Raw genomic sequence first — 18,678 nt, forward strand, 5'->3', positions numbered from 1 at the left:
ACTCCCATTCCTCCTCAATCATGCCAGGCTTGGGGGGTCTCAGATCAAACAGTACTTACTGTTGTACAGCCAGCACAGAGGAAATGCAGGCACTCACCTTTCTTCAAGCAGCCACTGCACTGAGGTTGGCTCCTAATTACTGGGTGATGAAGAAGGGCGTGAAGCATTTCTAACCCATGCGTTCTAGAAACACACCACTCCCATATAAACGTTGGTACGTTTACACCACGTGAGATATAAACTTTTAAGGCACACATTCTTCCCTTGACGTATCTCTTTTTCAGTTGTCAGGTGTGGAGATGCCCACCCATCCTTTGATCTAACTGAATAGGAGGAAACTCTGTCAGAGGAAGACACAGAAGCGCTGCCTCTGTGCCCAGGAGAAGGAGCATGTGGCTGCAGCCCTGCCATGCTTTGCAGCCTTCACACAACTTCCCGGGGCAGCATGGTGGGGAGCAGCAGTGCAAACTGCTTCCATCTCCTGCTGCAGCATGGGAAGGGCACCATGTGTCTCCAAATAGCTGAGTTTAAAATCTCCAAGGGCTCACAATGACTGAGCAGAGTGTTTTTTACTAAGCTACTCGAATAAGAAGCTATTTGAGGGCCACAAATTAGGTTGCTGATCGTGTTGCTACTCTAGTCTGATGTTTGAAGCTCCATTTAAGGCAAAGCTTTGCACACTCCCGCTGCAGCTGCTTTGTGGGCAAGTTTATCCCTGAGATCCAAACTCCCACCAGGGCAACGTGCTGGAGAGCCCCCAAGGAGGGACACACTCTGGACATGCTGCACTCCACGTTTGCATCTCACACAAACATGCGATGCAATTCAAGGACAGCAGGTTTGGATGAAGGGCCCAAGTCTCAGCCTCTGGGCTGCTGATGCTGAACCGCTTGAGCAGAGGTTCTGAAAGGCTGCTCTGTACCGGCTGGGAGCTGATGGGCCTTTTCCAAGGAGGAATTGCAGGCTGGAGCCAGCCCAGGAGCAGCAGGAGCAGGAATGTTTACACTCCGCTACCTGTCACTGTAATTGGCAGTAATGGACATGCCAGACCTCATCACACACAGGGGCTACATTCAAACACTCCTTTTTCACAGGTCATCGCTTATGCTCTGGAAGCTTTAACATTAAAAGACTTTAGCAGACAGCTAATTTGATCCTCTAAGGAAACCAATAAAAAGAAAGGCTCTTTCCCAGCACTTTGAAGCTGCATCTCATCACTCCCCCGGCTGCTTCTGGCTGCTGGGCTATTGTATGCTCACCAGTTGTCACTGCAGGCTCAAAGCAGGGAACAACTGTTTGCAGAAGGAGAAAACATCCCAGCCTGCAGCGTTAAGGATGGGGTCAGCACAGCAGCCAGTTCAGGACAAAACCCACCGGGCCATTTGGCACCTTGCTCCAATACCCATCAGGGCCACTCCTAGTCTGGACTGCGGGACAGCTTCCCTTTCATGTACCCATCAAAAGAAATGCCAAGTGGCCTCATGCTGACTTGCTGTTAAGGATGCCACAAGTATCAATTAGAAGCTCCTTAGGAAATCCTTTCTCCAAGCACAGGAACTAAACCTAATCACCTGAAGAAGCGTCTGTAACATCTGGGGCACAAAATGTTGGCTGTGCAAAGCTGTCAGCCCCATGGAGCCACAGCCACCCAGCACAGCCCACACCTGTACCCACTGACCTGGGGCAGGGGACCAAAGAGAGGCAGCAGGAGCTGAAACACGCTCAGCTCAGTATCATCTCTGTGCAAAGCAGCGCCAGCCTTTGGATTGAAGGGCACGGATATACAGCTAAAATGGCTGTTTCGTGGTATTTGCCCCAAAAGCTGCATAGCAGGTTAGGTGTGACAGCCTCCTGAGAAGCTGTGGCCCTGAGATGATCTCATCATAAAGCAATGATGAGAGAGGACAGAGAATGTCCCACTGTGATTTGGGACCGTGTCCTTGGACTGACATTTGGGTCTGCCCCATTCATGTGCTGTTTTAGTGCCAGTGCTGCTACCAGCAGGACACAGCCGACAGCATTTACCAGCATGTTGGCCAGTGATGAAATTAGAGGCTGCTGTGCCCAGTGCACCCCACAGCCAACCACAGGCCCAGTGTCACAACCTCACTCACATGCAGGAAGCACAGAGCTGAAGCTCCCAGCCCAGATGCGCTGTATGGACCAGCCTGCAGAACGGGGCTGAGCAGAGTTCCACTCGTGTTATTTCAAAACAGTCCCGCAAGTGGACACTTGTGCTGTGTCAAAGAGAGCAGGAGGCTGCTCACAAAGAAGTGTCTTTATTTTAAGCCTCTTAGTACAAGCACAGCCCAGGCACTCACTGTTACTTCAGTTTAATTACCCATGGCCGTGAGTTACAGGATACCCTTCCCAGTCACTGTTTGCAGTCAGGAGGCAGCTGAGCCCACGCCATAGCTTGTTGTCCTTGACAAGCCTCAAGGTCACCTCGTTGGGTGCTGGATAAACAGCAAAACCTTGCATCATTGCTGCCTGCAGGTGCTGCGGGCAGAGCTCCATGCACAGCACTGGGCTGTGGGCAGGGGAAAGCCCTCCAGGAGCAGCACGAAGCATGCTGTGACATAGTGATAACTCTGCCCATGTCTGAGCTCTTAACAGCAGCCCTGGTCAAACCCCAGAGAGCTGGCGAACTTCAGCATGTACTCCTATATTACTGTAAGCGTGACCTGCAGGAAATAAAGACATTTTAATATAAATAAAGGAAACAAGATTTTTGCCTCATACCATGTATTTCTATCTTCCTACCCAAGAGGGACAGATTACACTACGGTCTATAAAGATGAGGAACATAATGATTCCAGATCCCAAAGGGTGGAGAAACATCCCAAGCTTCCATAGCACAGAAAGAAATCCAGCCACGCTTGATAATAAGTAGTTTATTCTGGCAAACAGAGGGAAAGCAATAAGGATGTGGCTTTGCTCTGGTTTATACGGAAGCACTTCCCAGAGCTCATTGGTCAGTCTGAAAACACACAAGCCTACAAAACTAGTTCCCTTTCTGCTTAGGAAACACCGCAGTAGTGCTGAAATGCAGATCTTTGTGAGCAGGAAGAGCTCCAGGACCTGAGCAGCCCTTCAGCAGCTGAGCAAAGCAAAGGCTGAGGAGGCTCTGCTGCAGGAAGAACTGGAATTGCAGCCTTCACACAGCAAAGCTTGTAAGTACTGCACTTTGAAAGTGTGCAGCCTCCCCATCTGTGTCCAAAAGGGTTTGTTTTATTGTTACTAAAAGACTTCCTTTCTTACAGCAAAGTGAATAAACTGTATCTGTAGACGGGCTTCCCTTTATAAGCTCTCTAAGTCTGCCAACCACAACACAGAGCTCAAAACATGACAAAGACAAGTTAAGATCCCAGTGAAGTCCAGCCCTTTCAGCAGGCTGCTTTTTCATTTCTATGATAAAATAAAAAACAAAAAACCCCACCATGGTTAATCGTGAAGTTTGCAGCCAGGCACAAGCAGGAGTTATTTCTACTGTTGAATCTGCATAGACAAAACAAACAGGGATCGAGCAGAAACTGTAACAACATTCATCTGCACATTGCAAATGGGATTCCAAGCAGAGTCACATCCAGAGATGCCCTGCTATACACAGCCCTCCAGCTGCAGCACTGCGCCCCAGGCTCGGCTCTGCTGTCAGAAGTGCCCACAGAATTCACCTTATATTCAGTGTAGAATTCAACCTAAATGGTGGCCAGGAGACCAACAAGAACTCAATTACTGTGCTACACTTCAGTCTAAGGGATCAGGTCCCCAAACACAGTGAGGGAGCACTTGGACACTGAAGCCCAGCTCACAGCACAGCAGCCCCCCATGAGTTTTACAGCCACTTAGAACATTTCACCAGAACACTGAAAGAACGGATAAAGGTGTGTTCCCACAGGGAACCATGCTGGTTAATCAATAACTAAGGCAAAGCTATTCCATTCCTCTCCTGTGCTGGAAGGGAAGTGTTCTGCTTTACACTTCTGTATATGGCTGAGATCCCCACAAGGCAGGACCATCCCACAGCTTCACAGGGGCAGCTGCCACCCACGGCAACTCTTCCAGTGGCAAAGATACAGAAAACCCACTGAAAGGGGCTATAAAGCTGCTTAAACCTCCCACATCCAGCAGCAGGAACAGCTCAGGCTCCTCTCTGTTCAAGCCGGTGCTACCAAACAGCCATGAGAAATCCCACCATCTCCTCCCATTGTACGAAAAACATCTCATAGTACCAAATGTCCGGCGACAACACCACACTGCTCCCCCAGCACAGGAAGGGCCATTGGCAGAAAGTCCTTGATATTGCCGATGAGACCACGCTTCATTTCTTCTTGTTGGCAGCCAAGAAACCATTAGGGAAAGGCAGCCCGGCCCCATTGGCACAGCAACCCCACACCGGGCAGGAGAAGGACTATATATAGTATACTAAACAGGAGCAGCAACAGTAATACATCGAACGGGACTGCAAGATCCACATTATGCCGGCACAGGGGCTGGAATCCAGGTAGCACAGCCCACACCCAGCAGCGTTCTCCCACTCATCTCCCTTAACGTCAGCCGGGTAACACGAGGCATCTCCCAGCCAATGCTGCCGGTGCCCACAGACCCGGCCGCCCACCTACCGCACTCGGCTGTTTTTCCGGCCGTACCAGCAGCCGCAGCTCGGCAACGCAACCGCTCCGCCCGCCCTCAGCACCGGCACAGCGCGGCCGCTCCCCTCCCGCAGCGCCGGGAGCCAGGACGGCCGCTCCCCCCGCCCACCCGCAGCCCCCGCGGCACCGCCGTCTTCTCACCCGCCCGAGGATCCGCCGCCCGCATCTGCCCGCACCGAGACACCGAGGTGAAGCGCCGTGGCGCCACCCACCCCGAGTAGGGAGGACCCGCAACAGTTGGCAGCTCCGCCCCGCGTTGCTGAGCGACGTGGGGGGATCAATGCAGTGCACGGAGCATGAGATCAATGCAGTGCACGGAGCATGGGATCAATGCAGTGCACGGAGCATGGGATCAATGCAGTGCACGGAGCATGGGATCAATGCAGTGCACGGAGCATGGGATCAATGCAGTGCACGGAGCATCGGATCAATGCAGTGCACGGAGCATGGGATCAATGCAGTGCATGGAGCATGGGATCAATGCAGTGCACGGAGCATCGGATCAATGCAGTGCACGGAGCATGGGATCAATGCAGTGCACGGAGCATGGGATCAATGCAGTGCACGGAGCATGGGATCAATGCAGTGCACGGAGCATCGGATCAGTGCAGTGCACGGAGCATCGGATCAGTGCAGTGCACGGAGCATGGGATCAGTGCAGTGCACGGAGCAGCCTCAGCTCCAGCCCCACGAACAAAGCCCCATGTGCCCGCAGAGCCTTGCTTTGCTCACATCAGGAAGCAGCTCTCCAGGCCGCACACTGCGGGTCAGAGCACGGGGCTGCTCTCCCTGTGATCCCCATTAACGTTAATAAGAGCAGAGTTCTTGCTGGTGCGCTGCCGTCCCGGCTGTGGCTGCAGGCTGCAGATCAAACAGCAGGGTCGTGCTGAGGGCTCGCAGCAGCAGGGAGAGCACTGCAGGCAGGGCAGGATGGCTGAGGGCCCAGCAGTGTCAATTCCTTGGGCCTGTAACAAAGCTGGACATAACTACAGCATGCAATTATAGTCTAAGGACATTTTAGGGGGTGTTCCATTGGTCTCTCTAGAGATGAGGCTGCACTGTGGCTGCCTAATGAGGTAATTGGAAAAGCTCTGGTTCTCTGCAAAAACCATGGATGAGAAATGAAGAGGAGGACAGACAGTAGAGATAACACCCCAAAATGGGGATCGCTGCTGTCTGCATCATTAGGCTGCTCAGATCGAGCTCTGACGGTGCCTCATAACAGCAGCTGTTAATCCATGTTAAAGCACCTTTGTCAAAATCATCACAAAATATGCCAGACACACAATACGTTCTATTCAGCTTTTGTTAAGAGGCCCAGTAATAAAAAATGAAATAAAGCAACGAGCTACAAGATTGAAGTTAAGGGCAAAAATATGTACTCTGTACTTTAGAATTGTAGCTCCTACTCTGCATATTATGACCAATAAGAGAAAAGAATCAGCTGGCCAGGACAAGAATAATTCCTGCTTGCCAGTGGTACCATGCCTCAAGGCACACGGCTAACAGCAAGGCTGCACAACAGCAACCTAAAGCCATGCAACACCTGTACTGAGCTCATGGGTGCAACTGCCCTTCAGTACTATTGCTTGTTTGCATTAATGCATCTCTTTAATCACACAACCACGTGTCATTTCCTGATGGTCTGGATTCATTCAGGACACAGGCTGGATGGTGCTCAACTTATCTTCAAATATTCAATATCTGCTTTAGTCTCCTTGATCAAAGTGTAGCTTCATGTCTTATTTACGGCCACTACTAACAGCCTGCTCTGCAGACACAACTATTTATTTCCCCCCAAGCTCTTTCTGTGGTGTTCATCACTCTGACATCTGAGTGCTTTGCAAAGATTAATTCATCTTCATAAAGCCTCTTCAAAACGAGAGAAGATGGTATTCCCATTTTGCAGATCAGGAGCTGCTGCATAGACAGATTGAGGTCAAACACATCCACTCACGATCGGTCCTAATATGAAATGTCTCAGATCTAATCTTTTTAAGATATCTTCAGATATAACACCAAAACAGAAATCTGTTTGGATGTTAAGCCGGAGCTGTGGCTGACTTCTTGTGAAGCCTGGCAGTACGAGGATGATTAATAACCTTGTGGTTCTATGATTCCATGGGACAGGTGTGGGAGCTCTACATGCTGTCCATCAGAAAAAGAAGGACAAAAGCTTTCTGAACATCACTCCCAGATACACTGGAAGCCAATTCAAACAACCCATGTGAATACAGAAGACTTTATGAGCCTTCAGGGAAGCAGCAAAATGTTCCATGTTAAATTATACACACAGGGATCTCTCTCTGCAGAGAACACGGGACCGATTCCCAGGAGCAGGATTCCCACAGCTTAAGGTAAGAGAGTTGCAGGTTCTCTGCATTTCTTGGGGTCTGGCCAAACATGGACAAATACAGAAAGCTTTGTAGTGCAGGAGACCACCCTGGGAAGTGAGGCTTTTGTTTTATTAGTGCCTTAAAAGCATCTGTGGATCAAATGTGCCACTATCTCTTTACACCATGAAAATGCTGCCCAGGGGACACTCAAGACTCATCTTTTCAATTGCTGATACCTCTTTGTCAGTTTTAATAAAAGGCAGCTACAAAAACAAAGTGGGCCATGTGGTCTCAATGAAGCGGAGACCCCAGCAATCAATAACAGAAACAATCTGCACTTCCTTGCTGGGAGAATTTGCTTTTAGCAGCAACATCTATAAAACAAGACATCATTCAAGACCTCCCTTGATTTTCCTTGGGACAATGAGCCCACTGTGCCCAGAGCACATCTGTGCCTATGGACATTTTCAAATCCAGGACAGCGTTTACACTGATAACATGACTATGCAATGTATGAGATGTGAATTGCTCCATTTCCTATTACTTTGCCCTTCCGTGAGCTGTGGCACTCACTGCAGCCCTCGTCTTTCCGTTCTTGGTACGTTCCCAGCTCTTTGCTTCACCAAATGAGGAACCAGATGTTTTTAGTTCCTTCTGTGCGAGAAGTACAGCAACATTTGGAAGCAGAGGAGCTGGCTTGTCAGGTTAAGTGTGCTTCAGTAATTAATGTTAATAAAACCTCAAAGTTATGGCTGCTGCAAACCTGTATATGCCTGCTTCATAGAATCATAGAATTGCTCAGGTTAAAAAAGACCTTAGAGATCATCAAGTCCAACTGCAACCTAACCACACTGCCCTAACAAACAACCCTCCCCTAAATCATGTCCTTGGTTTTAGTATCTTGGTTCATAGGGTAAGTCAGGAATGGGCTCAGCCACACTATCCAAAAACAGAACTGTCATCCTCAGATAAGGCTAAAAAATAGCAACCACCAGCATATTAACAAATGGATGGAAAAAAGGGCTGCTTTCTCTATGTAATGCCTACGAAGCATTTCAGAGGCTCGGCTGGATATTACATACACAAGTCCAATCTCAGTAAGAACATACAGATGTTAATTTGAAAGTCACACATGGACAGTCTTATCAGCTGAAACATGAACTGTATTCCAACACGAACAACTGAATACATACATCAAAACAATCCAATTTCCAGCCTAGGCCACCCCCAGCACATCACTCTATCTCTGCACTTTGTGTTCCCATTCACCCGTTGGCATTCATATCGGTATCCAGCAAGGCACCGACTCTCCTCAGCTCTGCTCCGTTGCAGGAACAGACAGGAAGCCAATTTTGTGCAGCACCACAGGGTGACAACTCAATACTTCCCATGGCAGTTCATCTCGGTGCATTTTCATCTCGTGGTAAGATGAGATGGAGTAAGATGATGATCTCATGGTTTCCCTAAGATACGGAGCTTGGAGCCACTGCTGTGCTGGGGTTTGTTTGTTTTCTCCTCTCCTCACAGAGGCACAGTAAAGAGAGGAACAGTAACAAGAAGAAAACAAGATTTTTGCCATGGTGAAAGCAGTGCTTTCAAACACAAAAAAGCACAGACAAACCTGTGCCAAACCCTGCAACTACAGCCACGTCCTCTTCCTCTACGCCATGCCTGCCCAGCCACCACACCTCAGAGCCCATTCTCACTGCTTTATTCCAAAACAAACCAAGGCTTGGCCCAGAGCCTCTCTCAGGACACAAAGATCCCAGACCACAAGACATAAAAACATTTCTGTGCACTGATTGCCTCCTCACAATAACCTCATTATCACAGCTGTCAGTCACCGGGACAAGCCAGCCACTAGCATGGGAACTACTGATAAGAGATGCTCGCCCTCGAATGCTTCTGCTCCCTGCAACAGCGCCAGCCCTGGCAGTGCTGTGTCCTGCTCTGCCTCCTCCAGCACACAGATGGGGCGCAGAGAGCTTCCCTTGGCATGGTGTCGAAGTGCCACTTGCACAGAGGGAGGTGCTGAGCAGCTGGATGTTCACACCACCATTTAGATCTGTGTCCTACGACTGTTACATCTCACGATCAGACTGAAAAAACTAATGCATAACTCTTATATCTGCTCGCTAGGCCCCTGAAAAAGCAGCAACCCAGGAGCTGTGTGTTACCAATCTCATTGTGTGTGCAACCTCTGCTTCCTGCCCCCATTGCTGATAACAGGGGGCTGTACTCCTCATATGGTGATGTACAGCCCAATTCATCACTCATATTCATTGCTCAGATAGGGGTGTAGCAAAGTGAATTTGGTCCCAAGTTACTGACCTGGACTGTGAAGTGATTCTAAGAAAGTCCAGAGAAACTGTCACCATTTTAAACCAGCTGAAACACCTTTTCCAAGGCAGAGGTGTTTAAACCCTACAGAGTACGCTGAACATCCAGTGCCTGAATCAGAAACTGTAACAGATGGACTCAGAGGGCTTTTTCAATTATGGCTATTAATAAGTGCAAATGCTCACAATGACAAATGCAATTTATTTTTAGCCTCTGCTGGGATATCAGCCTGGGCTTCTCCAGCCCTCTTGGTCAGCCTCTCTGCTTTGGCACAGAAGCACCATGCCCTGCACGGTGTCTGTCCTACCGCCTTGCTTCACTCCTCTCCCAGCACACACAATTCTAACTGGAACAGTTCAAAGACTGCAGTTTAGTTACTCTGGAATTACTCAGAGTGTAAATCAATTCTGAATTGGGCCTTAGTACTGAAATGGATGGATTAACTCAAGATTTGGTGAGATATGGAAGTCTGGCTCCACAGCCACAAACACATCACAAATGCTGATGTCTTCAGTAAAGTCATTTCTTCTGCAGTTATTTTTCAAAGTAAAAGTGGGCGGCAGCAAGGAGGGAAGATGTGGCTACATTAGTCCATCTACACCCCAAAGAGACCTCACTGTGAATCACAGCAGCAAGACACACGAGGATTCTGAATCTGATTCTTGTGGCCATTTCACTAGGTTACAAATGCAGTCTTAACCAAAAGAACACTGTGGTAAATATAAAACCATGATAACAACTGATGTAAAATGGGGCTATTGTTTGTATTTAACTGGAAGCAGTCAGGATTTCATGCCTGCAGTTTGTGGTTTCTTCTGGGATCTTTGCAGCAGTTTTTTGCATATATTACAAGTTTATTCCAATAAAGGCTCTTTTTTTAGACTGAGAACACCAGAAGGAACGTGGGGAGACCTGGGTTATTGCACTTGTATGTCACAAGGACCAGCCTTCATTACTATTCATAGGACAATTTGCTTTGCTAATACATTGACACGGGATTCTCTCCAAGACGCGGGTCTCAGCCAGAGAAACAACTAATTCTGGTACAGACTGGATGGTGCATTTTGCTTGTGAAGGCTTTTTGGAGAGGCTTCATTGGGTTTTCTTTGTTTTTAGATAGGGCACTATGATTTACCAAGTTAGCCACCCCTGGGGCTGTGCTGAAGCACCTTGTTAGGATGGATGCTGCACAGCACTAGAACTGTTTGCAACCAGGAAAAATTGTCGTTGTGTGTTTGTTTTGCTCCTTCCTCTTCCCCGGCTACTGGGCGCTATGGAGAGATCATTTCACATGATTAATTTCCTGCTGCAGCAGAGAGGATGTGCTCCGTTCTTCAGCTGTGTTTCTGCTCACTGGTGCTCAGACAAATGACTGAGCCGTGGGCAGCGATCTGCAGCAGCGCAGCACTGCTCTGAGCACAGCACAGCAGCTCTGCCAGGACCGGCTGTCTTTCCTTCCTGAGCGATAGCAGCAATTTAGCATTAAATCACAACTAACATCATAATAAGGTACCTCACAGAGCTCCTCAGTTGAAACTTATTTTTTATCTGCTGCTTCTAGGAAAAGCAACGATCCTTTGATATCCAAATATGCTGCAGCAGATACAGGCAGCACCCTGCAATAGATCAGTGAGCGCTTCTGCCAAAACCCAGGCTCAGACCTACTGACACCAATAACATCCTTTGACTTAGGACACGGCTACAGCAAAATCTGGGACAACCAGGCCTCAGGTTGGGCTTGTTTCATGCAACCTGCAGTACTCCGAGGTGTCAGCACACTGCAGCCTCACTTGGCTGGGCTCACGGAAGGTGGGCACTGTGCCCCAGTCATGGCTCCCATTGCCTGCTGCCAGCAGGACACTAAGCTCAGAACCACTGCACTGCTGGGGGAGCAGCCCAACTGCTGAAGGCTGCACGTGAGAGATGTCTTTTCTTGAAAATATCTCTATTAATAAAACAGTAGAGAATGTAGAAATGCAGAGTTATCTCGGAGTAAAAGGTTTCTTTTGGAGCTCCCTGAGGAGGCAGAAGCAGCTTGTTATGGAGCTAACACGTCTTTTACGGCCACAGCCACATGAATAAGAAATATTTCAGCGTGAGGAGCTGTTAGGAGAGGCACAAAGCAGGAAAGCCAGGCAAGCAGAACAAGTGGCTTTGAGTAACAAAACCCACAGCTACTGGAAAACCTCCTGAAAGGTTTTGAGTCTGAAACAACCCATGACCTAATTAGGTGGCACTGTTACTGGAGAATACAGGAAGGAACAGAAAGAAAGGACGAGGAGATAAAGGGGAGGAGACACAGAGAGGCCCAAACACAGGCTGGCAGCCCACACGAGAGCTGAACATGGTGATGTTCAGTGGACGAATACAAGTGCATTCAGCAGAGCACAGAGAAGGGGAGCCTTGCTCCATTGCCCTGTGCTTGTGCACAGCCTTCTCCATTACTAAAATACAACATTTTTCTCTAAGGAGGAAAAGTGGGTTAGGAAGCCCTAACTAGCCTTAGGGGAACAAGTACTGCAGCAAACTGGGGCAAAATAGTGTAAGGATGTGATCTGCATCTTAAAGCTGGGAGCATGGCCAGCCCAGCCCCCTGCTGTGGTTGCAAACCCTGCAGTGAGCACCAACTCCTATAAGCCATGCTTCTTCCAAAGATGTGCTGCAGTCTGTGCACGTCTCCGCCAAGAAATGTTTCAGCCAGGAGTGTGTGCGTACCTGCAGTGAGAGCCGGCTGGGCCAATGGCACATGGAGAGGCCAAACTCCAACCACAGGCACTGCATGGCAATACTTGGGGCTGGGCACTCTTTGAAGGTGGCAGCTATGGTGCACTGAAAAACCAGCTTGTCCCTGATGTCATACAAATGCAGGCGACTCGATCAACAGTACAGCCACTAAAGTCATCTTTGTTCTGGGCTGAGGTAACCTCAGCAGGGCTGGCGTTTCTGCAATTACTTCACCCCCATTAAAAGTAAGCACGAACGCTTCAGAAAGCAGAAAAGTTCAGTGGGAACAGAGTGCACAGCCCGTTTGGGTTCTGCATAAGAAATTAGGAAGTACAGCCTACCCCAGCTGGGATCTCATGGTTGAAACAACTGTACTGCAATTTCTGTCCTGGATGCAAAAGGGGCAGGAACAGCTCAGTGCCCACCGCAGTGCCGGACTGCCCTGTTGCATCAGCAGTGCAAGGAGGGATGTGTAGAGCCCAGCAAAGGCAGGGATGGCTCTGGGAGGCTGCCCCAGCCCTCTCCTGCAGGCAGCTCTGCTGTAGGCAGCACACACACACAATGAAAAGAAAAAGCTGACAAAGAGAGAAGGGGTGGGCTCAGCTTTCCCACCCTGCAAGATTTCCTAAGATTCATCTCCTTCCCCCATTCCATTAATGGCTGCTTAGAGCAGTTTCATGCTGACTGAAAGCAGAATTCTGTGTATTTTAACTTTGGCTTTTAACATGATTTACTGCCCTGATTTACAACTCCCTTAACAAAAAAACCAACCTCTGGGGAAGACAATTCACATTTCTTAAAGTTATACTTACTGAGAAGGGCTGTGGAAATCTCTGTAGGATACTGTAGGATCTGCAGTCCGTGAGCAGCAGCCACGTTTCTCCCTTGCCTTTGCTCAGAGGGATGTGAAGCCGGAGCTGGGACTGCGCTGTGCGGTGCTGATGAGGCTCTCACAGCGCATCGTTGCCAAGAAACCCGGGGCAGACTGCAAAGCCTCCGGGCTCAGGCATTCCTCCCAGAGCTTCCAGCGTGAGCAGCCAGCACGGCGGGCATGGCAGGGACTTCCACGCAGTGCCTCCACCAGCTTGAAATACTGCTCATGTAGCAAAGCATTTTCTATCTGGAACTGGAACTAGGTACTTCAGTCTTACTTTTGTAACCCAACAAATGCGGTTCCTCCTATGCTACTCTTAGCCAGACTGGGCAGATAGAGAAGTGATGGCAGGACTGAAGCGTGCCCTCAGCTTTGCTGCCCAAGTCTGCAGTGGTCTCTACAGGTAAAGTGATAAGAATAAAAAAGCTTACATCCTGGATGATTTAACAAATCATCTATATGTATCTATCTAAATACATATATATATATATTTCTGTGAATCACAAACACTTTTGCTAATGACTTCTCGTCTCAAGGTAGGGTCGGTGGTGTTTTTCAATATCTTTGGTTTTAAAACATTTCCTGCCCTTTTCTCTTAGTTAATCACAAACTCACTGAAGTTTATCTTCAGACTGAAACGACGTGAGTTCCCATCACAGTGCGTATCCCTTAAGATGCCTATGTTTAGGCCTCATTCATGACAGAGGTGGTACTATCAGACTGCCGCAGCACGGTCATCCAGATCATCTTTACTTAGAGCTGCTGTAAATGATGTGACATTAAGAATAATTGAACCCTGTTTAACTCTGGAACTTCTGACATCCAGATCTGTGCACCAGGGGAAACGCACAGACCCTTAATTTTGTTGACGAGTGCGTCTCAAAGTGGGAGAGGTTGAACGGTTCAAAGATTTGTGTTTTCAGCAGGGATATACTTTAATCTTCTTTCCTCCCAGTTACCACTCTGTGCCTGTAAGTAATTTAAAATGAACTACCCATACAAATCCATGTGTGCATCATGTGTAATGTGGCTAGTTAGCTGCATTTTCCCAGCAGGGCTTCTATTCCTGATTTCAAACAGCAGTCTTGGAAGGTGGCGAGCACAAGGAGGCAATCCTGGCTTCCCTCTTGCAGGGTTTTCTTGCAGAAACTTCTTGCAAGTTATTCTCCAGATGATTTGCATTTACCCTTACAGACTATTTTTAGCTGCTTTTCTTTCAGCACATATTCTTGGAGAGCCTCTGCTATTTATGTGGTCTCTGCTTCCCTCCTCATGGTTCCTCTGCAGAGCAGTTCCACACAGCTGGATGTTGCATGCCTTTCCTGCTGCACACAGTGCACTACGAAGCCCATCCAAGCCCACTGAGGTCAGCGGCAGCAGCAGCCTTTGTCACCATGAAGATAGGCAGTGGAAAGAAAACAAGCCAAGGGAAAGCAAACATACTCCAGGTCCTCAGAGTGTTTGTGGGGCCATTTGGGATGAGCGAAGGTCTGACTGTCTGGACACATCTCAATAGATAACGTGAAGCTGATGGTGCAAACAGGCTGTAAATACATACAAGGCAGCTGGGTGCAGCTGAGCGCTAAAAAGCATGAGAAAATTGCTGCAATTCTGGGGTAAATCTGGCCCCAAGATGAGAAGTTAGGGACACACAGCTTTCCCAGCTTGAAAAAAATGGCAGGAATTAATTTATCATTGCGTCCATGGACAGCATGAAGGTAGGTGTACGTACCTCAGTACTGAGGATTAGTTGTACAGCTGTGACACAGATCCTGTGTTAGTTAACAACAGCCCTGAACACCTACATCCCGTTACCAGCCCCACGAGCAGCAAAGCACTTTGCGTCAGGCTACATTGCTTTCTTTCACACATGGGAATGGTGTCACTATAAATACAAATAATAAAGCCACATAAATTAGGGCCTGTCTTACTTTAACTATCCCCACACAAAAGCCTATTGTTATGAACCATAAGGGTTTAGTACTGCTGAGGTTCCTGCCTCTCTTCCAAATGTGGTAAACTTTTTCTAACAAGCCTAAATTCATAGACTGGGACTCATACACACATGCAGTGCATGCACGCAGCACAGACATTGGGAAACCTAACTAAAACAGAAGTAAATTAGCTGGCAAAAGAGGTGAAAGTACATCACTTAAGGTACAAATAATAAGTAAGCCTTGAATAAAAATTGCAGTTTTTATCTATGCAGTCTTCCCTGGCTTAAACGTAAATCTCTCCCTCACCAAGGAGAGATTCAGCATGTTCCAGTATGTAACATTGCCTTTTAAGATTCCACAAGTATGGCCCAAGCTTGTTGGCTCATAATATGCTGGGTTAGTAAGAGCTCCTAGGGAGCCAACATATGGGTGTACTTAGGAGCACATTAACAGCTGTAGTAGAGCAACTGAGTCCATTACACCAAGCAGTGGAGCTGTACTCTTTTCCTGTTGCCAATCCTGCAATAATTAGGGCTGTCGTGTGGCTCAGCAGCCTAAAAGAACTGGCAGACCAAATTAATCCCAGGAGTAATTCAAGGAAGACAGAGGAGTTACACCAAGAGTCACGGCCCACCGTGTTCCTTTCCTTGAAGCTCTCCTTTGGAAATATTAGCTACTGGCAGGCTGAATTCTGGGCTACTGAATGGTAATTAGACAGCTACATGGGAAATAATTACCTGATTACGAGATGATTCATTAGTATTCTGTCAAGATACGATTATCCTGGCATCTAGGGAATACACTGCATTTCTTCTTTGCTCCTTACAAGATGATGACAGCAGCATAAAGCACTTCTGCCTCAAATCCCTATAGAAAGGAAGAGCAAAAGAGCACAGACAGCAGTGCTCAGTACCCAGGGATCTAATGAAAGGAGAAAAATGCAGGGCAGACTGACACAGCCCAGTCCTGTGGTGACAGGTCAAAACCAGACAAGGAAACAGCTTCATAAACGGCAAGAACCAACTGAGAATCCTAACCACACTATCCCTCAAATACACCAAATGAACCACTCAACCTCAAACACAACCTTACAGAGGGAGAAAAACAGTTTATGACAGCCCATGCATTGCAGCGTAAGAATGCACTTTGTGACCATCAGCTCCACATCAAGCACTGCAATATGGCATAGAAGCCTGACTGGAAGATAACAGCACATGTACCTCTGAAAGGAATATGCCATCAGCAGCATCAGCACTTGGCTCTTCTCCTTGGTCGAGGCACAGCGCCCTGCTTTGCACTCTGCCTTTAATTCAGGCAGGCTCTGCAGAGGTGGGGAATGAGAACAAGCATTCTAGAAAGTTATCAGCCCATGAAATTTGGTATTCAGCTCCACCTACGTGTGTAAGTGTACTGCTGAATTTTACATGTGCTCAGATAGAAAAGCTGGGCCAGCAGACAAGGCACCAGCTGAGATAAAGGTACAGGTTGGTGACCAGCGCCTCCCATGACCTCAGAGGCTCCTCTGCAAAGCAGCCTGACTCTCCCATCTCTGACCTGGGCCTTAGCACTGCGTAGTTGATGTTACGTTCTGCAAACTTGGGATGAATAACAATTTTCTAGCTCCCAGAGAAGCCATGAGTTGAATTCATTAGAGCCCATGAAGTGCTTTGATAGTATAATAATAGAATAGGTACTGCAGATAGTTTCTATGCTAATTCTTTCATCTACATATCTGCGGCTGCCTCCTCCAGGAATTTAACAGATATATGGTATGCAGAATAAATACCTCAGAAGTAACAAGGCTCTGTACAAAGTCTGCAGATCATCTGCACAGCTTGCTACTGGTGTATGGTAACCATACAGCTGTCCCTCCTGGATTACTGAGAGCAGCCTCCCATGGGATGATGGAAAATTAGTGCACAGAGCCCACAAGTTCTGCTGCTTTGAACACATTTTGCACGTTCTAATACGGCCCAGTGACAAAGACCATGCCGACCACATCTCTGGGATGGAGATGTGTGGGCCTGTTGACTGTTTCCGTCCTCCTGCATGGAGAAGTCATTAGGGTTCTTCACACCCATTCTCTTCTGCTGGGCCAGTTCCTGTCAAATCCTTAATTCCAGATGAAGCAAAGTGCTCAGCTGCCCAACACCTTTGGAAGCAGCAGGAACTGACCCCTGTGCATGTTGGTACACATGCACATGGAGCACAGCCTTGCAGCTCTGGTGCTGAGCACCCTGCAATGAACTTTGCCCTGTGCTACCCCTTCGCCAGACAGCTCCCGGTTAATGAGTCTGTGTGAGCCCAACTGGCTCTAGACAGTACTTTCAAATGTGACCACTATGAAAGGAAAAAAAGAAATAGGTCGAGACGATTATGCAGAGCAGGCTGATATGTGATGTCTGCCTATGTTTTCAAAGGTGCATAATAATATGTCCATGTCTGACCTGTGGTGCTGCTGACACTTTTCCTCTGTTGATGCCATCTCACAAATGCCCATTAGGCTGGAAGCTTGAACACCCACAGTGAATGGTGCCAGCAGAGTGGCAGGGCTAGCAAACTGCAGAACTCCCTTTAAAGTTATACTTCACCCTTTCAAAGCCAGGCAGCAGGTCAAGCCTTTCTGGAGCTGTTTGCTAAGGGAGATTGTTCCACACGTGCATTTCTCTCCCAAGTGAAAAAAATCTCATCTGCTCATCCTGTATCTTTCATCCTAATTAAATAGTGATGTGAAGTAATCAGCAGCATTGTCAGTGGCTCTGGTGTCACACAGACACTTTTGAATATACAACATTAAAAGGAAACAAAGCCAGATTTCCACCAGCAGCTGCAGCAGAACCAGCTGTGTAGGCAGAAACACCCCTGCAATACAGGTGGAGCTGCACTGACCCAGGGAGGACGTCTTGGGTTGCAGGACAGTCATGATTCAGGTCCCAGCAGCTTGTGAAGAGAGGTGGGAGATTTAAAATGGCTGAAGGAATAATGCTGCTCTGCTCAAGGGGGATGCTGTCCTGGTGCTCTTCTGTGGAAGGACTGACACCATGCTGCCATTAAAGCTTCCCAAGCCAACTGTAGGGGCTTGTAAGCATCACACATGAAAAGACAGGAATGAACCCAGACCTTGTCAGTAGGACTGGAGGAAATGGCCTCAAGCTGTGCCAGGGGAGGCTCAGGTTGGAAATTAGGAAATCGTTCTTCTTCAAAAGAATGGCCAGGTGCTAGAATGGGCTGCCCAGGGAGGCGGCTGAGTCACTGCACCTGGAGGCATTCAAGAATCTTCAGACGTGGTCCTGAGGGACGTGGCTCAGTGGGCAATACTGGTGGCAGGCAGAAAGTTGGACTGGATGGCCTTCGAGGTCATTTCCAACCTTGGTGATTCTATGATTCTATGACTGTAGTGCTGACAGAAAGCCTGTTCCTGGCTCTACAGTGATGCTAGTGAGATAAGTCAGGCACGGACACCTAGCTTCCAACCCCACCATTTCACATTTCTGCACAGATCTGTGACAGATTTCACCCCCACTGGGAGGCCCCTTCCTAAGCCATATGCAGCACGGCTTCCTTACCACTTCAGAACACAGTAAACTACATTTAGTTACTTTTCAAGTTCTATTGCTGTAATCCAGTCAAATTAACAAACTGAAGAGCTCTTAAACACCGATCCCTGCCCTCAGCACTCAGCTCTCCCTTCTTATTAATAACATTTAATATGGAAGCATTCAGATGCCAAAAGAAAAGAGCTCCTGTGAGGTAGAGTTGTCAGCAGGGGGGAAGCTCTGGGACCCCACGTCATCTGTGAAGCAGCTACAGATGGC

At 48.1% G+C, this 18,678-nt stretch overlaps 1 protein-coding gene across 7 annotated transcripts in view; it reads right to left on the minus strand.

Annotated features, from left to right (window-relative positions):
* Positions 1–18,678, minus strand: part of RAB11FIP4 (RAB11 family interacting protein 4) — a 70,005-nt gene that overhangs the window by 21,921 nt on the left and 29,406 nt on the right. Inside the window, exon 1 of one of the 7 annotated variants that reach the window (XM_085523141.1) lies at positions 4,798–4,841. The exons of the other annotated variants lie outside the window; for them this stretch is intronic. Within the exon in view, the coding sequence (XP_085379267.1) occupies positions 4,798–4,818 (21 nt within the window). The 5' untranslated portion in view covers positions 4,819–4,841. Of the gene's footprint in view, positions 1–4,797; positions 4,842–18,678 lie in introns of those variants that run through there. 7 annotated transcript variants of the gene reach the window in all.

The sequence above is a fragment of the Coturnix japonica genome, chromosome 23 (assembly GCF_054131305.1).
Source record: "Coturnix japonica strain WE chromosome 23, WE-NBRP24, whole genome shotgun sequence".
Lineage (NCBI taxonomy): Eukaryota > Metazoa > Chordata > Aves > Galliformes > Phasianidae > Coturnix > Coturnix japonica.